Source organism: Arabidopsis thaliana, chromosome 3 (assembly GCF_000001735.4).
Source record: "Arabidopsis thaliana chromosome 3, partial sequence".
Classification (NCBI taxonomy): domain Eukaryota; kingdom Viridiplantae; phylum Streptophyta; class Magnoliopsida; order Brassicales; family Brassicaceae; genus Arabidopsis; species Arabidopsis thaliana.
Window position 1 is genome coordinate 3,123,718 of NC_003074.8, and position 21,625 is coordinate 3,145,342.

A 21,625-nucleotide genomic window follows, 5' to 3' on the forward strand; every position below is an offset into this window, starting at 1 on the left:
GTTATGGTTTGAGAGTTATGATCGTTTTTCCAAGACAATTCAGATTGACACCACTTAAACAAACGACCAACTTCGTGAGCAATTTTCCGACATTGTACGACGAACCAAGAGACGGGAAACATATCCACAGATTGCCCAGACAGACAGCTCTCCATATAGTCCAATATTGTTCCAATCGAAGCTATGTGCCGAAAGTTACATGCGCTTCTCTCCAGCAGATACAGCAAGACGAAACACTGATCAAAAGTTACAAAACCAGTCGACTTTGAAATCAATTTCCAGGAAGATTCCGACGAACTGCGTGGTGTGTAACCTATCCACGGAATGCCTCGAAAAGTAGCTTTCAAAAGAAGCCAATCTCGCCTCAATCAGAAATTTACACTGAAGGTTATGACTCTTTCTTTGCAACAGATGCAACCAGCGAAACGCAGATCCTCACTGCACGATCAACCAAATTAGAAAGCAAATTTCTAGCAATCCAAAAGAATTTTCATGGCGATCTGCATATCAATTCGAAGCCCCGAAGCTCAGCTTTCTAGAAAGACCAACCTACACTTTAACGTCGAATTCGACAAAGAGTTATCACAGTATTTCTGTCTCTGCTGCAAGGTAATCACTAGATAAGAACGACTCTTCATAGACGAACAATGCAACTCTACCTTTGGAACAGCAATTCTGAGCTCAGCCTCTCGCCATTTCTTCTCCCATCAAGATAAGTATTCGTGCTTTACATTTTTTGATTGTTGAAGTCAAGCTCTAAATTGAGTCCCGACTCAAAAAGCTTAGTTCACCTAGCATCGAGCTACATTCAAAAGACAAAATAATTCTTGCAGTTAATCCGAGCTCAACGCTCGCAGTCACACTTATAAATTGAGCCGAGCTCAACGCTTGCTATTATGTGAAAATGTTTCACAAAAACCGAGACCTCGTCTTGCTTTGGATGGAAAAGAGTCATTAATTTGTCGCTTAAGATAATTTTGTTAGAGTAAGATTATCAAAATGGTATTTTGGTAGCAAGTATAAAAGAGATAGGAAATCTCGGTTGAAATATTCAAGAAATTGTGTTTTTAGTTATTATAGAGAGATTTATCAAAATGTTTTTGAGTTGTTAATATTATTGACAATAAATTTGTTTATTTCTAAAACCGAATCGTAAGATTTTTCGAGTATTAAATATTCGTAGAGAGATTTGAGGAAAGTTTTGTTAAATGCTAAATCTTTTATTTTCTATTTTTAAATCTTTTATAATAGTTTGAGACTTCGGTTAATTATAAATAGAGTTATTAGTTACCTAAGAGGGGAGAATCTAAAGAAGATATAAGGAGATAAATTCAATGATAATCGTGACTACAATATTTTACCAAAAGAAATAAAATAATAATAAGAAAAATTGTGACTAGAAAAACCTTCATCAAGAAAAAGAAAAACAATCGTAACTCTTCAATATATTATTCTGACAGAAAAAAAGAAAACACTCAACTACATAATATCAACGTATGGTTCTAGAGGTAGATGAAGTGGATTTTTTTTTTTTTCTTTTCTTTTTTTCTTCTGATATGGTTCTAAACTTCCAAAGATCGTGGCATCGTGGTTTGGTATGTGAGAAAATTTAGGATTTCTATTTTTAAGAATATCTTTTTTTTGTGGATTTTTTTTAACATTACCAAAACTTCTTTAATTAATCTATGTGGCAGAATTTGATTAGATATGTGATTTGTGATTTATATAAAAGATAACAGTAGATTCCATTAACATACTAGAATCCATAACGGCAAAATTTAAGAATCCTAACAATAATATATTTTTATACGAAAATAAGAAGATATTAATTACATATTAAAAATCAGTTACTTTAAAGTTTAAACTTATCCCTAATATTTAGCTCCAATCTTTTGAAGGAAAACGTGGGTATAAATGCTAACGAAAAGCGAGAGCATCCTCTTCTATTTATTTATTAAACTAACGAGCATTATTGTCAGGTGTGTCGAACTATGTCTAGTGCATATTCAACTGCCAAACTACTCTTTCTCCTGCTTTTGGTGGAGGCTTCATTGGGTCGATACCTACCTATTATACCTGGGTTAGATTGTAAAGAAAGCCTCCTAAGATTTTGCAATTCCGTGACTATCCAAGCCTGCTTCGGTACTCCCAATTGTAATTCTCGATTCTACCTGAATAATATTGTAATAGAGAATTGATTCCAGTACCATGATTTTACTTTTACATGTTTTGATTTTTTTCGTTTTTTTTTGGATTTCTCTTAGATTGGTTTCCAGACGGAAATGTGACGATAAGGTGGGATATCATGAATGAAACTCGAGGTGGTTACACGGCTAACGTTACAATCTTCAACTACTTGAAGTATCACGACATTGAAGGACCATGGGTGTTAGATTGGATATGGGAAGACCAAATCCTATTGAGCACTGTAGGTGTTCAAAGTAGTAATTTTACGATATACCCGGACGACAGAAATAGGGTTATGATTGTGGAGTTACCGCCACAAACTGATGATAATGATGACCAGCTAATCATACCAACTTCTAGCAAGGACGGTGGGATTCCTAGGTTTAGAGAAGAACATGACGACCTTGCAAAAAGCTCTTTTACGTTCCAAATTGATGTTGGCCGAGCTAATCTAAAATATCATCTTCCGGCAATTGATCATGTAGCTCTGACCACACCAAGAGGGACATACATATGTGATAAATTGATGAAAGTTACTCAAACTCCGGGTTATCTGAGTAAGTTCATCCATGATTGCTTGCCACATCATATAACCTAGCTCTTATGTATATTTACAATTTTACAATCACTACATTGATTTTGTAGACTCGTGGAGCACGAGTTGCGGTCAGTGGCGGCGCTAGGTAGATGGGAGTGGGGTCACTTGCCCCAGTAAGTTTTGTATTTTATCTGATTTGCTATTAAGATTAAGTTAGAAAAATACTTAAAAGTTTAGAGGTTGACCCAGTTAACATATTTTCAAATCTCTCTTTTTCTCTTCATATTACATATTGACCTCATTAGAATGTGGGATGCAATTTTTATTTGCGGAGTTTTCATGTAATGCGACGACTATGGTAATTACAATTTTTATCCAGAAAGTGTATTCTTATTTGATTTTGATTGATTTACATATCTATGCATATTATGCAGCGACAACTTGAGTCCGTACCAAAATCACCTGAAAATTGTGAATTATATTCTAAATCATTGCTAATGTTCTGCGGTCTATTTTTCATTGTATAGATGATCAACTACATATACAGTAGTACCTACCTAAAGTGTTATAATAATGATAACTCTTTTTAAGGAATGGAGAATTAAATTAAAATTTGTCATGTATATATAAAGTTATCATGTGGAAGAAGAGATTTGTATGCATAGAAATGCATATGATATGGATAACATATTTTTATTGGATATTCATCATATTTTACAACAAATTAAATTTATCAAATTTCCATCTCTATCATGTTCAAAAAATTTCTGCCGCCACCACTACGAGGGGAGTGCACTACATTGTAAGCAAAGGTAAATAAAATCCTCTAATTAGTAATCATTTTTTTTCTTATCTTTGGCTTAAATTTTTGCACAAAAAAAAAATCTTTGGCTTAGATCATCATTCATCAACATCCACTATTACCAAAGAAAATAATAAAAAGAACCTATTTCTTCCTTACCCACCCATTGTAGTTTTTATTCTTAATCTTTACCTCTCTATATTACCTTTTCAGTGTCCCTAAATCAACGGTCAACGAAAATGTTAAAATCCACACTCGGTAAAAAAAAAGGTACTGTTTTCTGGAAGGCCAAAGTTTCTGCCGACCAAAGAAAAAGTAAAACAAAGAATAAAATTACTGATAACCCACTCAGTTTTATCTCTGCTCTATTGAATACGTTAAGTCACTTGGTAAGAATATCATATGTATCGGGATTAATATGAATCCACACTTAAAAGTTACTCGTTTACCATGAAAAAAATACAGAATAAGAAACATGCTTCTTTGTTCAAAAAAAAGAAACATGCTTCATTGGTGGAACCTATTCGAACCCGCTTTATCATCGTAAGCACTTTAAACTTAGTTGATGAAATGGACCACACTACCCAAAAATATCAACTTTGCATAAGATTACGTTATCAAGAGGGCAAATTGGTTTTATATGTATAAATGTGTATATGTGAGGTAGTGATGGATAGAGAAAGTTTGGTGAAGCTATATAGCCTTAATGGGCAAGTAGCGAGATAAGTATAGAGTGTTCGGTTTTCTTGTTATAGATTAGACTATGTATATGCCTCAACGGTCCATATTTCTCTGTGCAAAAATAAGATATAAAACGGTCCATATGAGATAAGTTTGTTTGTTTTCTCTCTTGGAATTTAGTAGGATTGATACCCACGCTATGAAAACTAAATTTTGGATAAGCTTAATTACTTGTCGATCTTGTGCGCTTGGTTTGACTTATTATAAGCTAGATTCGTTTCAAATGGTGTTAGAATCAACTCCATGCATGTTGAATTGTTGATGATATCCGACATTAGAGTTATCTAGAAACGAGAGACTAAAACAAACGAAGATAAACCGACACCTAAGCATAATTTGAAGTGGCATATGTAAATTCAGTTTCTGCTTCATAAGCTTTGAGCAACAATTCAAAACCACAAAAATTAGGAAACTTAAGTAAATGCAAACAAATGAGGGTATTGTAATGCAAATCTCTAGGCCAGTGAATTTATCTATAAGACTATAAGGTAATGCGTTATTACTAATCATTTTAACAAAACATAATGATAACATGTCGTATAGTGAAAAGTATCAAACGAGTGAATTAAAGAAGTACAATGAAATTGGGTTTTGTGGAGTTCCAACTAACAAAACAATGGTATAGGAAAGTGAGACTTGCGGGCGCATGTTAGCGATTAAAGAGAAAGGGGAAATATTCAATGTAAGAATGATTATAGAAATCAAGTTGTGGTTCGAATTGGAGGTGACATCCACTTATCAAAAGTCATTTGGACTCCTTTTGTGGTCCTCCTAGTGGCTCCACCTTATGATGTAGGCAAGCCTCCGCTACAATCCTTTTCTTTTTGGTCAATATATAGATTTTTTTCGTAAACTTAATACTATTTTTAGATCGTGAATGGTTTGTAACAGTTGAAACTAGTGTGGTTAGATGTCTACTAAAGTATAAAGATGGTTGGTGTAATGCAATTACACACAAAATGTTAATTCGTCTAACAAATCCAATAAAATATTAATTCAATTTTAACTATATGCTTGTTAGTTAAAATGATAGATATAATTGCTTGAATCTTGTCCAAAAAAAAAGAAGAAGAAGATAAAATGCTTAAATCAATCTTTTTATAAACATAACGTATTTTGGATTTTAACTCTATCGATGCGACAAATGAGTGTTCGTAAAATTAATCTTAATTTTTGATTCTTTTAACAAACGAAGAGATATTATGTGACCTGCATTCTTATAAATGTAACCGACTTGAAATGAATCATTAGTGAAACAACTTGGATATTCAATTTTAAGGCTAAAGAAAGTGCATACCTCCATCCTTATTATTTAAAACGATTTGAAATGAATCATTCATTCAACTAATTTTAAAATGACACTACTGTAGCTCAAATCTTCAATAGACCAAGATATATCCTCCCAACAAGAACATCGGGAGTCGTTAAACAATGTATTGTTGAAGAGTTTGGTGATACACTTAGTTTTAATCTAATCAATTTGAATATCTTGTACCACCTACATAATCATATACTCCTACAAGAATATAGGTAGAAATTCTTTTTTAAAAAAGACATAACTCATAAGTCATAAACATACATTGGATGCAACGGTGATGCACGACATGCACTTCCATTCTTTGGGGATATTCAGACACATAATTCAGCCAAACTAAATTTTAACTATTTCAAACAATTTTATTTGTAATTAGATAACTTTTCCTACCATTTTAACTTACTATCAAATCTTTTAACTTGATATATTCTGATCACACTAATCACATCTACCACCTTTATACCACTACCACTACAAGTCTACACAACTATTCCGAGATCTTTATGTGAAAATATCGAAATTCGTTTTTTTTTAATGTGAAAAAATCGAAATTAGTTTAGGAGATCCAATTTTTTTAAAAACATAATTAGGAGAGCACCACCCGACCACACCCCACCACGACATATAAACACTTTTAATGAAAAAAAATGAGATAAAGATCATTTAGGGGAGCATTTGATAGAATGGCATTTCTCGTAATATTCCCGAAACGCAGGGGCATTCACATAACCTTAAGTTCTATAAATATGCAACCACAAATCTCCAAAACTCAAGAAACAAAAAAATCTCTAAACACATATACAGAAGAAAGCACAAACTAAAGTTAGAAAAAAACAAACAAACAAACAAAAAGTATGGGGAACTGTTTAGTAATGGAGAAGAAAGTGATAAAGATAATGAGAAATGATGGGAAAGTAGTTGAATACAGAGGACCTATGAAGGTTCATCACATCCTCACCCAATTCTCTCCTCACTACTCTCTCTTTGACTCTCTCACCAACAATTGTCATCTTCATCCCCAAGCCAAGCTTCTCTGTGGCCGTCTCTACTATCTATTGCCCCAGGAGACTAACTCAATCAAGCACATGAAGAAGACGATGAAGAAAGTCAGGTTTGCAAATCCAGAGGTGGAAAAAGAAGAACAAGAAGAAGATAGATTAACAGATTGTTGTGACAACACCAAGGAGAAGACTAATGGTGTTGTGAGAGTGAAGATGGTTGTGAGTAAGCAAGAGCTGGAGAAGCTGCTTCAAGGAGGTTCTGTTCATGAAATGGTTTATAGGACTCTTGCTAAGCAACATCTGTGTGATGATGATGATGAGTGTCATAAAGAAGGCTGGAGACCTTTGTTAGATAGCATTCCTGAAACTGATTAGCCCATGGGATGTTATATCTAGATATATATGTGACATATACTTATATACATAGATAGATAACACAAGCTTGTTCAAGAGAAAAGAAGAAAACTTGTAATTCCCAGAAATACTGTTCCAAGGGTTGGTAGTACATGAAACCCTTTTTGTAGAAAGTTTAAAAATTTGTACTAAACCCCAAAAATGTAAACTTGTTAGGACGGAATTTTCCAAAAGTTAAAAGGTCCTGAGTGCTTCTTTGGGTTAATTTCAAAGCCTATAGTAGGCATCTCTAGTGGGCTATAAGCGAAGTAAAGATGCATCATAATGGTGGGTGAAGAAAATGGCTTCCAGGACCAGTAATTACTACTCATTTTCAACTATTCAAGTAAACGCGTTTTGTCTTTAGCACAAGTATTTAACTGTGTATACATATAATATATACATGTATGTATGACTTGTGATGGGGCTAATCTTCTTTGTTTTCAACTTCGAGAGAGACCTCGTTGCGGCGCATAAACGGGAGAGTGAATGGTGGATTATACTGCAGGAAATGAATTCATTAATTAGTATCAGTAGAGAGTCTAAGACAATCCATTTAGCCATTTATGAATGTTGATTAACCTGTGCAACTTCAAATGATACTCCATCTCTCACTCGGAACTTCTTGTCATTTTGAAGAGCTCTCCTTAGTTCTCTCTCCCGTCTCTCAATCTCTTCATCGGTAACATAGCCTGAAACAAAGTTGATTTTGTTCATCGGTAACAATAACAATCTGATTATGTTAGATGCTTCACGAGCACTGAACATTTTAATGAAAAGATAAAACTTCTCGGAACAATGATGAACATGTACTGAACATTTTGTGTTTTGAAATGTCAAGGTTAGGTACTCTATATCACACATTCATGAGCATCGAGAGAAAAACACTTGTTTTCAATGTTTGCAATCATGAGAAAACAGGCATATAAAACTGGAACTAGTTTGAAATGATATTTATGATAATTCAAACTAGAGTCTCGTCACACATGGAAGTGAAATCAAGTATCTTTACCTGAGAAGGCGACAACAGCAACAATCTTTCGTGGCACTTGCTGAATTTTGACTGAAGGATCTTTTGGTAATGGCAAATTCGAACCATACTTTGAGGGCATGACAAAAGACATCCGCCACTGGTTTTGATCTTTTGCCTGAAGCAAACAGTATACATGCAAAATAAATAAGATACTAAATGACGAGGTCCGAGAACAAGATAAAAATGAACCAGAGACCACTTCAGAAAACAATTATTTTTGCGAGCAACTATCAAGTAGGTGTCCTAGGTTCCTAGCACTTACATAATAGGAAAATAATACTACAAACTATCATTGATCTAGATCATAAAGTGTGATGCTCTCAATAAAAGTTGAGAAAAAAAATTCATCTAGATATGGTAACAAACAAAAGAAACCAACTCACTCAAAGCTACTCCAAAGTAATGCTATCTATGTAAAAACAAGCTAAGAACTTCCAAAAAGAGACCCTCCACGATCCATTGATTAGATATATTTACCTTGCTAGTTATCACTGGAGTTGTCATTTCCATCTTCTCTCCAACAGATTGGACTTTCCGAGTAACAACAGGGGTCGTCATCTCCATTTTCTCCTTTATTGTGTTCTATTGAAAACACAAGTATCCAGATTTAAAGCAAAACAAGATTCAAAAATCAAACAAAAGTACAGCAAAAATTCATAAGGAATGGTTCATAAGTACCTTACCAAAGAGGTACTCAGCTAAAACATTAAAAGACTTGGAAGCACCATAAGAGTCAAATCCAGTTTCCCCTGGCATTATAGTCTCGGCCACAAAATAAGGCTGTATCAAAGTCATAGCATCAAACTTAGACCATCCATGTTTAAAGAGAGAGGACCAATAGGACCAACGTAGAGAAATTAAGAACAACCTCAACTTGTCTAATCTCGTACTTGTCTGTTCTAAATAGAACTCTAAAGTTCATTGTCTCGAGATCCGGAACTAGAGAGAAAAATCAAAGGTTTTAAGTTACTACAAAAGTGAATAACACAGAGCTAAAGAAGATTAAGCTAAAAACTAACCAGACATGAAAGCTTCTTCAAGATTAGTAGAGCTATCAAATCTCTTGGGAAACACATATTTCGCAGTCTCCATCGCCAAATCAGCCAAAACTACAATTAAATTGACAATGAAAATTCAGCAGATACAAAAACCAAAACAAAATCCGGCAAGAGAAAAGACGGAACATTTACGGCGTTGAGAGACAGAGGAAGCTTGAGAGGCGAGAGCAAGGACGAGAGAAACCCTAGATTCAGTGGCGGACACGGCTGGACTCTGCGGCTGCCGCCGGATAGCTCTGTTCACGCTCGCCGTTCTGAAGCCGGAGTAAGTAATTGGGCATCTCTGGATAGGGTTTATGAGGGGCAATTTCTCAGGAGATGAAGACAGAAGAGAAAGGGATGATGTAATGGAGGAGGAGCTGATCATCATCATTTCTCTTCGCAATCTTTGTTCTGTTTTCGTTCTCTCTTTGTTCTGTTTTCGTTCTAATTATTAACGACCGCTCGATTTTGGTTCTCTCATACCATACCGGTAGATTTTTCTCATACCAAATCGATTTTTAATTATCTCCCTTTGGAATTTCACTTATTTATTTTTTTAAGTCCACAAAGGCCCCTGAGACTGTGGAGCGGGAAGATGACGAACATCCACTCACTCTTCTCTACAACACACCGGTGCAAAGTTCATATGTGATGTTTGTGAAGAAGATATGTCGGAAAAACTTTGGGTTTATTACTGCAAAGAGTGTGATTATGTAACTAGCTAGGCTTTCGATACATTTAAAACGTAATGTCGACCCAGTGAAGCATCCATCAAAAAAGCAAGGAGAAGTGCAATTTCGCCGTTGCATGCATATACACTCCACATTGTTAGAAACACCTACATTATGCTCGGAGACGCAGGAACAATCAATATTTAGGGATTTCTATATCTTTTCAGTCTTTATTTAGTACTTTTTATAAAGCGAAGAAGAAGCTCCCATTTATTTTTCGTAAACGCTTTGGACTAGGGTTAACGACGTTTTCCTCGTAAGATTGAACACAATATTCGGGATACGACTAAATAATGTAACAGTTTTTAATTAAAAAAATATTATTATCTCACATTAATGAAGTTGAATGGATCCTATTGGACATTACCGCTTAGCCTTGTTGTTTCCTCTTTTCGTTTTTATCTCCCAAATAGCAGTTTGTGTGTTAGTCTCTACGGCATTATGAAGGAGGAGCACAACTTTACAAGGGTCGAGAACTTGTCAATAGCACAAGACTCCACCTAGCTTTCATATCTTCTTACTCTTACGTACCAGACGTTTCGGGCCATCTAATTAATCATATGATATTCCGCAAATAAAAACAAACTAATACATTAAAATGATGATAATTAACACCAAAACCAATCGCCAAAAAATTTAAGAAAATAGCACCAACAACTTCATAATTCTTCTTCGTCATGAATCTCGTGGTCGAACTTTTTAGGTCTGTAAAGAGTACGCGGTCTCCTCCATATACCTACAAAATAAAGTAATTATAAAAAGCTTACAAGTTTAAAGATGTGCCAACAAATCAATGAACTTACTACTGTGATAATCTGGAGTATTACCTATTTCCATCACTCTATCATCACATTTTGATTTTGGTATGCAAGCAGGATCCACACCGCTTCGCTGGTTATCACCAGTTAGTGTACGTAAGTCAAACGTAATGAAGCGTCTGCTTTGGAAAACCTCGGAATTATGTGTTGGATATGTTTTCATGCTTAGGATACGATTCAATATTAATGAAGCGTCCACCAAAAGCAAGAGAACCAACAATTTCATTATTGAATTTGCACTCCACATTCTTAGACCTTTAGGTTATGCTCCACGCATGAACAATCTTAATTTAGGGATTTATCTTCTCAGATTTATTATTATATAGAAAAATAAAATCTTATTTGAGCAAAATGTTCGGGATAAGACTAAAGTTACACACAAAAAAAAAAAAAAAAAAAAAAAAAAAAAGACTAAAGTTACACCTCCCTTAAATTGTTACCTCTTTTCCGGTCCTCATATCAAACCGTTAAATTAGATTCCATTAGCCATGAACCGATCGGTTTAATACGGTTTTCGATTTTTATGTATCCACTTCTGGTTCAGGTCTTACCTCTTAAGGACAATGACCATGGCGGAAACTGGAGATCGTTAGTAGAAAAGGAGAAGACACAACTGTGGAATTGAAACTGAACAGCGAAGGAGGAGCCGCTTGAAGAAGAACGGGGCATGGGTCGACTCTCATGGGCCAGTCCGATTCAGAGATTCCGTTTCTTCTCTTACTTATCTCAGGTTCTCTTCGTCTCTAATGTTTCTCAACAATTCTTAGCTTGAGTATAAGAAAGAAAGATTTTATTTTTCAGATGAAGAAATTAGGACAACACTCCAACCAAAATAAAGTTATCTCCTTTAGAGTAGCATTGATGATTTGCCCAAGCTCCTGACTAAACAAATGTCTCTTGTGTTTACTCTTATCTTGCTTTGTAGCTGAATGGAAGAAGAAGCGTTTTGGCTTGCTCTGGCTATGAAAATCGTTATCTTTCGTCTTTAGGTAATCACTAATTTCCTTTGTCTTTTGATTTCCATACTCTGTATCCTGTCTTTATGAGTGTGTTTCGTTTGGTCAGTTGAAGCTTCAGATTGTGAACTTGATGAAGTTCCAGATGATAGAAAAGTAGCGGAGAAAGACACTGCTCTACATTTAGCATTGTCACAGCTTTCAGGTGATTTTGATAAAGACTCTAAGTTGTCATTGCAGCGGTTTTACAGAAAAAGGAGAGTTTCTGTGATATCCACGGGTTCCCTCAACCTTGATCTAGCTCTTGGAGTTGGAGGATTGCCAAAGGTTGTTGTTAATTTAGAGTCTCAGATAGGACTAGCCAAGCTAAAGGTATTGCAATTAATGAGGTCTCTAAATGTGTGTTTACAAGAGAACTTTGTTGGTTTTTGTGTAGGGAAGAATGGTTGAGGTTTACGGAAAAGAAGCATCTGGAAAGACAACTCTAGCTCTGCATATCATCAAGGAAGCTCAAAAGCTTGGAGGTACTGTTCTTGAATCCCATTCTCAATACATTTGTTTGAACAGAAACCTTGGGACTTGTTACTAGAATCCATCCTAAGTTGGGGACACATATCTTCTACTTTTTCCTTTCTTGTTTCTAGTGCGATAAGTAAGATTCGATTTTGTGAAGTTACAGTTTGATTCTGACTTGCTTTTGTTCTTCACTCCATTAGCTTTTTATTTATCTAAAAGACTTGTTTGTGCCAGGTTATTGCGCTTATCTTGATGCAGAGAATGCCATGGATCCTTCTCTAGCAGAATCAATAGGTGTGAACACAGAAGAGCTTCTGATATCACGACCTAGTTCTGCTGAAAAGATGCTAAATATTGTTGATGTGCTGACCAAGAGTGGGTCAGTAGACGTAATTGTGGTAGACAGTGTGAGTTCTCATTCTTTCATCTCAATATGTTCATATATTCTTTCTGCATCTGTTAATATTAAAAGTGGAATCTACAGGTTGCTGCTCTTGCCCCTCAATGTGAACTTGATGCTCCTGTAGGAGAAAGATACAGAGACACACAATCAAGAATAATGACACAGGCGCTCAGAAAAATCCATTACTCAGTTGGCTATTCTCAGACACTGATCGTTTTTCTTAATCAGGTAAAGGAAATATCACGGTTTACTTTCTTTTGCTCACTTAGTTGGATCGTATTGACCCACCTACCAAAGATAATATCTCTCTGCTTATTTACCTGATCCAGGTCAGATCACATGTGAAATCTAACATGCATTTCCCGCACGCCGAAGAAGTGACTTGTGGAGGAAACGCATTACCGTTTCATGCAGCTATACGTCTCAAAATGATAAGAACCGGGCTAATAAAGACTGCCAATAAGGTATAGTTAGGCACATTGTTACCATTGTACGTGTTACTGTAAGCTTGATTTGCCTTAATCTCTAAAATAATGCATAATTTCTGCGAAGGGCAGTAACATCTTTATTATCATTTGATTGCTTTGTTTCCTCAGATAAGTGGTCTCAATGTCTGCGTCCAAGTGGTGAAGAATAAACTGGCGCCCGGAAAGAAGAAATCTGAATTGGGGATTCACTTTGGTCATGGTTTCTACGTGGAGCGAGAGGTATTAGAATTGGCTTGTGAGCATGGAGTTATCTTAAGAGAAGGAACTAGCTATTTCATTGAAGGCGAGGTCATTGAAGGGAAAGACGCAGCTGAGAAGTATCTGGTGGAAAATAAAGAGGCTCTCGATACTGTCGTTGCAATCCTGAGGAACCAGCTCTTCAAGATGTGACAGAGGGAATGTATTTCGAGTTCTCCAAACAAATGTGTATGTTTCGATAAAGCCAAAAACCAATTGAGCTTTTCATCAACCCTGACGTCCCTATTAAACAACGTGGAAGGGACAGAAGCAGTTAGGGAATGCTAACTAAAAGGAGGATCAGAGAAGATGTGCAAAAGCTGGTTGTCATTAGATGATATCATCATAGTCATTGTTCTTGTTAGAGATTCTCCATCATGTATACTGCAGAGATTCCGGTTTCCTTAATGGGTTTGAACCGTTTTATCAAGCATTCTTTCCTTTTGTCTTGAACCAATCATCAGTTCATTTATTGGCTTATGGAAAGCAGTTTTTCTTGTCACTTAACAAGTTTACAGTGACCAAACCTACCAACAACTATAGGCACTATTACTTCTACAAAGTTTGACATATGTGATAAATAGACTAATCATATGTTAGGTTAACTTCACTGTGGACAGATCCATCTTCCATCCTAATCCAGGTCTTAATACGAAAGGGCATTTCAGAAATCTCCAAAATCCTTGATCCCCTTGGCCAATTTCCATATCCACCATAACCTGTGTGTCTCGCAAAGCAAAGCCAGAGTTTATCTTTGTACGGACAGCACCAGTCTAGTCCATGGTTGTGTCCTACAAACACTGCCTACTTACACAAAAATATAGTTCATTAAAGTTATATCAAACCAGTATCTAAGTGTTAAGCAATTTCGTGTTTAATAATTAGTACCTTAACGGAGGATCTGTTCTCAAGAACTCTCATCATCCCATTTTCAGCTTCTTGAGCAACAACTTTCTCTTTGTTGATTGATCCAACGCAAGGTTTTGTTATCCATAACCTTGGAGCTACTTTCTTGTATGCTTTACTAGGTATGTGCCAAAATATCAACTCCGGGATCCTGCCCGAAATATACATCTTTCGATATCGACTTAGCGAATGATCGAGTTTTTCCCACCAAAAAAGCTTTAATGTTTTGGTTCATACCTTAAATAGGGATTAAGAGTATTAGACTTGGTTTTAAACCATTCCACTTGAGCATTTGAGATAACCTCCGGGTATGAACCACCGCCCGAATCAAGAAAATATAGCAATGCCACGGGTGGTTTCGAATGATCCGATGATTCCACAAGAAGGACATAGTTAGATACGCTTGGCCATAGCTCCTTAGGACTAATCATGGAGTATGAGAGTGCATTGGATGACTTTATTTCTTCCTGAATCAGTTCCACTCGCGTAGTTCCTCTGAACGTGCATCCATCATCATCTGATGCTGCAGGGCAACGAAGGGGAGGAATACCGGAGGAAGACAACCAATCCAAAGGCCAAACAAAAGAAGCATCGTCATGGTTACCAAAGAGAGTAGCCCATGGAATGCCTCTGTCTCTTGTAGGAGAGATTGCTTTGTCCCAAAACAAGCTTGCGTTTTGGATTGCTATGTTGTTAGCCGTCACAACATCTCCCAAATAGACCACAAAATCTGTTCATATCTCCAAAAAAAACGGTTATTTCAGTTAAAGCTAATCTCACAACATTTTTAAGAAAATTGAAGGTCAATATTTGTGTTTGGACGTGGCGTTTTAATAGAATCAAAATTTCTGTAGCTAAACCAAACCAACAAACCGATCCAAAGCTAAACCACATCTTATTGTGTGGTTATCACTCTTTCTACACCAAATAACGTTACTCATATCAAAATGAGAGATAATGGTAGAAAATTGTTGTACGGTAACTTGTCAGTGTGACATGATGATTGATGACCTGGAGTTTCAGCGTCGAGAACGGCGGACATAACGTTAACGGAGTTCACATCCTGACCAGGACCCCAATCAGTCCACGTGTCTTCACCGAAGTGGAGGTCTGCAAATATTGCGATCTTGAAAGGTGATCCTTCCCGCACCCGAAGATTTCCCACCGTCCTCCCCGTAGTCGTTGGTATGCTTAGCACTATAATAATGATCTGAAACAACGACGGTTTTTTCATCGACTTCGAGTAATAATATATATCTACTAGTTTTTTGTTGTTGTTGTTGTCTTTCATGTAGCGCATGTTCAAAGAATATTCAGTAACTCTTTCTATTTGTGGAGGAATTCTTCCCTCGAGAGATAGTGACGTCTTATTCTCTTTCTGTTTCTGTTTCTTTTTCTCTGTTAGCATGTGAGTATGTGATCATGTCATGTCTATTTCAGTTTCAACTTTCGACTAAACATTAATTCCATTTTCCTCCTCATATATTTTATCTTTTTTTCCAGTGTCCAGCTCATACGATTCTTTCATATTTGACAGAAAAGAAAATGTAATTTGGGATATGATGAGAAATGAGAGGAAATATAAATTAAAATTTAGCAGAAAAATACAGCTTAAGTGGAGGGTTCTCACTTCTCATGTTAGATAAAATGGACCAAAGAATCAAATAGTAACTATGAGAAAAAAACAGTGAAGTAAAGAACAATTGAAGCTCTGTAAGATTACTCTTAAGGAGTCTTTTTGAAGATTTGTTGGTGAAAAATAAAATCATCTCTTTAGCAACCTGAGCACATCTCCAACAAGATGTAGCGATCCTGTGACCAGAACCTGTTGCACAAAGCATCATTAGAAACCAAACATAAGCCGGTACCAAAGAGGTTAATGTTCTGTTCTATTCCAGAATGTCTGAAAACAAAAATCAGACTTTCATTCTTGTCTTTGGAAGTGGATAATGAATATAGCTTTGCCTTACCTCTAGTTTCAGTGAAGGGTTTCGGCGTACGCAGTCTCTTAGCCAGTTTATAGTCAATGGAAGTGAAGGCATTACGGCACTGGAAGTGACCGGTGTCCCTGCAGGTCCACCACATTGAGGTGCATCTCCGCACAGGAAATCATGAGGTGGTAAGGCGGTTATTCCATCGGGTTTCAGTGTATGGTCAAGCCCCGCATCTGATTAATTAGTCACCAGACATATGATCAAGTTTAGGCGTGACATCAACAAGTTACAAAGAAGCAATACTTAAGCTTACCAGTCCCTTGGATTGATTTCTCCCATAGTCTTTGTAGTCTGAATTGCCAAGTCAAATCCTTTCTACGTGTATCTGAAGGAATCGCTGATGCACCCGAAATGACTTTGTTGTAAGTAGACATGCTCGGGACAAAAAGCGCTCTTGAGAAATGAGTGCCTGAGAGTGTTTCATTCACCAATATGCATAAGTATTAACACGAAACTAGAAAAACAGAGTATATAGTTTGTTTTGTATTACCTGAGGAAGCGCAAGTGGTGACCAGCTTTGGAAGTAAGACTTGAGGGTCTCTCACTTCCATGCAGTTGAACAGAAGAATCTGTCGACAAATAGGAAAGCTTCACAAAGTCAGATCAAAAGTTTGAAACACAAATCAATGTGCAATACCTTGAATAGTAAAGCAAAAGAGTTGTGTTAACAAAGAAATTGCATTGATCATTGTTGGTCTTGAATACCTGTTTGGAGACTCTGTTTAAGTCTGTACCATACTCCCCATGTCTCATGTAACCATTGACAGCAGTGGATAAGCTTTTGTCTCCTCTGACTGCAGAAGAGAACCATCGACCACAAGCCTCCATGCTCTCTGGACTGTGAGCACCATCCAAGTAAAAGATCAGATCACCGCATGGAGTTTCCATCGAGTCTGATGAGTCCTGCGGATCTGAAACTACATCATGAACAACTTGAGCTCTCCCATGAAGACGTGCCGTTGCAAGACCACGACAAAATGCCACGGGAATCTCAGTTTCCTTGCTTTCCTGTTAGTAAAAATCCCAAAAGAACAAACAAGATTCACCAAAAATTGTCCTCAACGTTTTGATAAAGGTTAATGACCAAGAGAAACGCCCAACATTTGGAAATATCTTCTTCCAATTCCCGGTTCTTTGAAGCCAGCATCTTGAAAGAGAAACAGCAAGACCTGCATTTACTAGCTGATGATCCCCAGACAAGCCAAGCGTAACTCCGTCCAACTTTTTAGGTTCAAGAGGCGCTACTACTTCTAGAGGAACCTGTAATGCAGGCGAAACAACATTCAATATTTCGCCCTTGTAGTTCAATTCTTTATAAAAGCATAACTAAGCTACAGACGCCAAAAAGACCACGATAAGGTTTAAAACTTAAACTGCTTTATTTCCAAAACTGAGAATCCAAGAGGCCAAGACACCAAGGAACCAAAGATAGAAACCCTGGTGGTAAATTATATTGATCCTAGACACTGGCATGTGTATTTGATAAACTCTTATCAGAACTACAACCTTTTTGAACTTGTAGTAATAACTAACCGTGGGAATACATGGCATAACTAGAATGAAATATAGAACCTACTATAGTTACCTCGAGATTATTAGCTGTTTTCTGAAGAACATCCATTGCTTCAGAGAGTTGTGGTACTGTGAAGGCGGGGATTTGAGGCTTTCATTAACATACAAGAAAACAAAGCAAATCAGAGAATTTCTTCTACATGAAGCTGCCAATGGGAAACTTTGAAACAAATATAGTGGATTCATAAAATTCTGAGACAAAGAAAATCTTTTGAAAAGTACCTTGAAAATCCCAGCCTTATGAAAGGCAATATCAGCTAGCGTATTTCCTATGTAGAATTAGCATTGAGAATCTAGAGTTAGAAGCATGAGAGAGAACCTACGTTCGACTAATGAAATAGTATGGCATACCCAATATGTCCATATGATCCATCCCAAGAGAAGCAATGCCACAGACAACAGGTTTTTGAATCTGTAGTTTACATTTTTAATGAACATAGATGTCCAACATTAAATAAATATGACAGATTGACGGGAAACATAAGATTTTTAAATGATGCTTACCACATTTGTCGAGTCAAGTTTTCCCCCAAGTCCAACTTCAATGACAGCAACATCAACCTAACAGGAAGTAAGCATCCAGTTTTAGCTACACATTAGGTTTCAATGCAATGGGAACTTAGTGAAACGTATAAGAATTCTTGATGAGAATAGTAATATACCTTTTCACAAACAAAAATCTTAAATGCCAATACTGTGAGAAACTGAAAAAGAGGAGGCATGGTAAGACCATCTACAGCTTTCTCCTGCAAAAAAGAAGCTCACGATTAGATATCTATATCTACATTGTTTGCTACTAATCTAGACTGAGTATTTTACTCGTAGTTAACCATTTTTCTACAGACAGCACTAAAGGTTATACAGCCAATACATTCTACAGATCAACGCGAAAACATTTACCTTCTCATTCCATAAATACAACAGAACAGACTCAGAATGGGAAATTGCTATAAAAGCAATGCAAAGAGGAAGAGCATGACTTCTGGTAATTTGTGGCAGAAAGTTAGCAATGAATAATAATTAAAGACTATATCTCGCACTGGAACAAAAGGCACTGCATATTGAAAAGGGCCTTTTACCTTCAATAACTTCCAACATTCCCAGAAGTACTGTAGAAACTTTTCCTCAGATATATCCAAGCTGGAAAAGCGAAACAACATTCAAATTCGTCTCTTGCTTGTTCATATAACATTGAACATCAATATATTGATGAACTTACCCATCTATTCGGAATCTTTCCCTCACATCAATCAAGTGAGGAGATGTAAACATTCCGGTTCGAAACCCACAATTACGTAAAATTGCCTCACTGAAGACACATGTTGAACCCTGAAATACAAAAATACAAAGCCAGAACCCAAGAAAATCAGTAGCTACTTATAGATATTCTAGTCATCAAAATTACTTCCATACCGCATAAGCTATAATTATGGGACACTGGAATTCCAGACTTTAGAAATCGGAATTGCAGGCTCAGACATGCATTAGATGGTACCATCAAATATAATGATTAATCAGCATATATTGTTAACCATCGAGTGATCTGATTTTTCTGTTAAGTGCTAATTGCTCGAAATTGGAAACAACAGCATCTCACATAAGTGCTACATTCCTTCTACTGACTTATTTTTCACGTTACATTTTAAATCTTAGGACCTGCATTAGCTAAAGTGAAACAGCAACTTACCTTTCCTTTTGTTCCTGCGACATGAATAACTTTTAGTTCTTTTATTTTGTCTTCCAGGTCCAAAATCTGTATTTCTCAAACCAAAACAGCAGACAAATTCACAGTATTAAGGTAAAAGTCTTCAACGGAAAGGATAAAACAAATTGACTTGAATCACAACACTCCAGAATTCTCAATGGCCAGAGGCAACATAAGTCATGATCTCTCAACAGAGAAGGCCCAGATAAGCTCAGTCTAAAGAGAAGAAAAATCTACCAAATTCCATGATCATTTGAGACAGTTCAGAATGAGTTATCTAACATCCATGTTGCACTACAATATTGAAAATATTCTCAACGGTCTTTGTATGATATAATTTTTATTTCATTAGAGCTTATGCTTACACTAGACAGAACCACTTAATAGCGTTTGACTGTAAATGGCTGTATCACCTTGAGATATGTGACGACTTGTTCAAGCTTGTCACGATTTCCTTTAGTAGGTGTGCGATCCCCACGGTTTCGACGAGAAATAAGAGTCGACAGAGCTTCCATGGCATCATCATATGAAGATAAAGCTGGATTATCTGCCTTGTCTTCCTTTGAACCCATATTAATGGCAGCTTTCTCCACAACTTCTATTGAATTGCTTGAGTACCTAAGATCTAAAGACGCCAACAGAGCAATAAGAACACCATCCCCAGGCATGAAACAGACAAGTCTAAGCAGAGTGGTGTATATAACTTACTGTTGTTGAAATAAACACGGACCCCAGTGCCCAAAGGTAAACTGTGAAAGCCCCTCTTAGTTTTAGTGAAGAAGGATTTTCTTTTGTCACAAAAGAATGGAACTCCAGGTGCTCTGCACTTTAGAAACCCTTTCCCACAAACGAGCATCAGGGAAAGTCAAATCTGCAACCAAAATATACTTGATAAGTTGTTAAGTCCGTTCTCTCTTTCCATTCATGCATTTTTCAACCTCAATAAAGTTGTCTACTTTAAGCTTCCATAGTACTCTCAAAGTGACAACAATGTGGATGCTAAGATTGGAGAAACTATATAGATAGAAATCAAATAAAGAGAAAGGAACACTGATATATATGTTCAGCCACAACCAATTTTCGAAGCAAGCAAACAGAATCAATTGATGAACACAAATACCTATAAAGTTTAAATCTTTCAATCAATAACAGCTGAACCCGAAAAGTAGAATAAGAGACGGATAGAGACCAACCATGGGGGGAAGCTTCAATTGGTAAATCGATTTCACGGCTGCTCAATAACGTTTTTGTGTGGTCTTCTTTGTTGCAACGTATCTATATCACTTCCAGTAATAGTGGAAATCTTCGGAGGAGATCCTTAGGGTTTGTGGGGTTCGAGAGTGTCTCAGCACTCAGCAGCCATTTGCAGTATCCACCACCTTCATTTTCGAATCATCATCATCTTCATCTTCCTCATCCTTAACTAAATTAAAGCCTTTCAATTAAATAATAAATATTTGTTTTTTTTTCCTTGTCTCAAACAGTTAATAATATCAAAGTAGTTAACAAAAATCCAAATCTTAATTTTTGCATATCAGATGTAAAATGTATTTTGTCAAAAAGTTTTCATGTTAATGACTTTTGGTTTTATGATGATACAAACAACTTGGGCCTAAGCCCAACACAAAATATGGATACAGAAATAAAGAAGAAAAAGTTAAAGGCCCAAGACAAAGAAAAGGGAAGAGGCCCAGCAATGTGAGACACAAGAACTTTCTGAACATTTTAAACCAAACAAAACAATTCTGAACATGCAAAATGGCTTGGCAGGTAATCACAATTAGGTCACGGGGAAGCCTACAGAGAAATCTACTTCGAATCCCAAAATTTCTCACCACGTGTCTTTTTCTTACAAAATTCGTCTCCAAGAACGTTTAGAAACAAATCACAAGATTTAAAACAAATAGTATAAGGGAAAAAAGTGGAGTCACGAGAAAGAGATAGGGTTAGAAAGCAGTAGAAACACACATGTGCTATTCTTCGTTTCGTTCGTTATCACATCTTTGGCTCTCTGCTTCACTTGTCCAAGATTGGGAACATGAAGTCTATATTTGTACTTACTAAACTTTTTGTTATACAAATTCCATGCATAAACAAAATCACAACTTCAGATATTTTTTAGGGGAAATGTAGTATATCTTACATAATTCTGGTGTTTAATCAGTAATTAAGTATTTTAAAATTAGTTTTTAGTTTTTACATATGATTAGTGATTGGTTGTTCAATCCATGAATTTCATTATCGTTAGA

General features: G+C 36.3%; 6 protein-coding genes and 4 long non-coding RNA genes across 11 annotated transcripts; 5 read left to right on the forward strand and 5 right to left on the reverse strand.

Moving 5' to 3' along the window:
- Positions 1 to 21: 21 nt before the first annotated feature.
- Positions 22 to 306, reverse strand: AT3G02235. The gene has a single exon (NR_140897.1). It is a non-coding gene; the product is annotated as an other RNA (long non-coding RNA).
- A 1,725-nt stretch (positions 307 to 2,031) lies between these two features.
- AT3G10116 (COBRA-like extracellular glycosyl-phosphatidyl inositol-anchored protein family) lies at positions 2,032 to 2,902 on the forward strand (the record flags this gene model as incomplete). The annotated part of the gene is made up of 3 exons (NM_001337858.1): positions 2,032 to 2,142; positions 2,265 to 2,748; positions 2,833 to 2,902. Exons 2-3 carry the CDS (start codon positions 2,306 to 2,308, stop codon positions 2,900 to 2,902), a joined length of 513 nt encoding a protein of 170 aa, NP_001319514.1. The 5' UTR covers positions 2,032 to 2,142; positions 2,265 to 2,305.
- A 589-nt stretch (positions 2,903 to 3,491) lies between these two features.
- AT3G02265 lies at positions 3,492 to 3,696 on the forward strand. Its single transcript, NR_140898.1, has one exon. It is a non-coding gene; the product is annotated as an other RNA (long non-coding RNA).
- Positions 3,697 to 6,345: 2,649 nt separating this feature from the next.
- AT3G10130 (SOUL heme-binding family protein) lies at positions 6,346 to 9,612 on the reverse strand. The gene is made up of 8 exons (NM_111848.5): positions 9,201 to 9,612; positions 9,030 to 9,119; positions 8,879 to 8,949; positions 8,689 to 8,790; positions 8,488 to 8,592; positions 7,990 to 8,125; positions 7,560 to 7,669; positions 6,346 to 7,479 (listed from the first exon to the last, which is right to left on the reverse strand). Exons 1-8 carry the CDS (start codon positions 9,439 to 9,441, stop codon positions 7,405 to 7,407), a joined length of 930 nt encoding a protein of 309 aa, NP_187624.1. The 5' UTR covers positions 9,442 to 9,612; the 3' UTR covers positions 6,346 to 7,404.
- Positions 6,355 to 7,174, forward strand: AT3G10120 (uncharacterized protein). Its single transcript, NM_111847.2, has one exon. The coding sequence runs from the start codon at positions 6,438 to 6,440 to the stop codon at positions 6,957 to 6,959; it is 522 nt and encodes a 173-aa protein (NP_187623.2). The 5' UTR covers positions 6,355 to 6,437; the 3' UTR covers positions 6,960 to 7,174.
- A 1,543-nt stretch (positions 9,613 to 11,155) lies between the features above and the next one.
- On the forward strand, positions 11,156 to 13,700 carry RECA3 (RECA homolog 3). The gene is made up of 8 exons (NM_111849.4): positions 11,156 to 11,329; positions 11,525 to 11,588; positions 11,665 to 11,882; positions 11,992 to 12,079; positions 12,306 to 12,478; positions 12,556 to 12,702; positions 12,804 to 12,938; positions 13,071 to 13,700. Exons 1-8 carry the CDS (start codon positions 11,267 to 11,269, stop codon positions 13,350 to 13,352), a joined length of 1,170 nt encoding a protein of 389 aa, NP_187625.2. The 5' UTR covers positions 11,156 to 11,266; the 3' UTR covers positions 13,353 to 13,700.
- Positions 13,203 to 13,443, reverse strand: AT3G02275. Its single transcript, NR_140899.1, has one exon. It is a non-coding gene; the product is annotated as an other RNA (long non-coding RNA).
- On the reverse strand, positions 13,645 to 15,452 carry PAP16 (purple acid phosphatase 16; the record flags this gene model as incomplete). 2 transcript variants are annotated; one of them, NM_111850.4, is made up of 4 exons in its annotated part: positions 15,117 to 15,359; positions 14,343 to 14,835; positions 14,088 to 14,256; positions 13,645 to 14,003 (listed from the first exon to the last, which is right to left on the reverse strand). In NM_111850.4, exons 1-4 carry the CDS (start codon positions 15,337 to 15,339, stop codon positions 13,785 to 13,787), a joined length of 1,104 nt encoding a protein of 367 aa, NP_187626.1. In that variant the 5' UTR covers positions 15,340 to 15,359. The 2 variants fall into 2 exon arrangements, with proteins under 2 accessions (NP_187626.1, NP_001326965.1); NM_001337859.1 differs by having other exon boundaries at positions 13,785 to 14,003; positions 15,117 to 15,452.
- AT3G02285 lies at positions 14,815 to 15,140 on the forward strand. The gene has a single exon (NR_140900.1). It is a non-coding gene; the product is annotated as an other RNA (long non-coding RNA).
- Positions 15,453 to 15,665: 213 nt separating the features above from the next.
- DFC (DHFS-FPGS homolog C) lies at positions 15,666 to 20,898 on the reverse strand. The gene is made up of 17 exons (NM_111851.6): positions 20,570 to 20,898; positions 20,085 to 20,247; positions 19,790 to 20,001; positions 19,359 to 19,424; positions 18,891 to 19,000; positions 18,751 to 18,811; positions 18,334 to 18,417; positions 18,176 to 18,232; positions 18,023 to 18,083; positions 17,894 to 17,940; positions 17,685 to 17,762; positions 17,201 to 17,359; positions 16,805 to 17,107; positions 16,590 to 16,668; positions 16,353 to 16,508; positions 16,076 to 16,272; positions 15,666 to 15,930 (listed from the first exon to the last, which is right to left on the reverse strand). The coding sequence occupies exons 2-17, from the start codon at positions 20,230 to 20,232 to the stop codon at positions 15,871 to 15,873; spliced, it is 1,878 nt and encodes a 625-aa protein (NP_187627.3). The 5' UTR covers positions 20,233 to 20,247; positions 20,570 to 20,898; the 3' UTR covers positions 15,666 to 15,870.
- Positions 20,899 to 21,625: the final 727 nt, after the last annotated feature.

Bases quoted from the DNA above. Each gene is read 5' to 3' on its own strand.
- RECA3 (NM_111849.4), top strand. From the start codon at position 11,267: ATGGGTCGACTCTCATGGGCCAGTCCGATTCAGAGATTCCGTTTCTTC. The intron at 12,479-12,555 runs GTGAGTTCTCAT...TGGAATCTACAG, and splicing joins ACGTAATTGTGGTAGACAGT to GTTGCTGCTCTTGCCCCTCA. The intron at 12,703-12,803 runs GTAAAGGAAATA...TACCTGATCCAG, and splicing joins TGATCGTTTTTCTTAATCAG to GTCAGATCACATGTGAAATC.
- AT3G10120 (NM_111847.2), top strand. From the start codon at position 6,438: ATGGGGAACTGTTTAGTAATGGAGAAGAAAGTGATAAAGATAATGAGA.
- AT3G10130 (NM_111848.5), bottom strand. From the start codon at position 9,441: ATGATGATGATCAGCTCCTCCTCCATTACATCATCCCTTTCTCTTCTG. The intron at 8,950-9,029 runs GTTAGTTTTTAG...TTTTCTCTCTAG, and splicing joins TGAAGAAGCTTTCATGTCTG to TTCCGGATCTCGAGACAATG. The intron at 7,670-7,989 runs GTAAAGATACTT...ACTTTGTTTCAG, and splicing joins TGCTGTTGTCGCCTTCTCAG to GCTATGTTACCGATGAAGAG.
- DFC (NM_111851.6), bottom strand. From the start codon at position 20,232: ATGCTCGTTTGTGGGAAAGGGTTTCTAAAGTGCAGAGCACCTGGAGTT. The intron at 19,425-19,789 runs GTGATACAGCCA...TGAGAAATACAG, and splicing joins AAGTCGTCACATATCTCAAG to ATTTTGGACCTGGAAGACAA. The intron at 17,360-17,684 runs GTAACTATAGTA...CCTGCATTACAG, and splicing joins AAACAGCTAATAATCTCGAG to GTTCCTCTAGAAGTAGTAGC.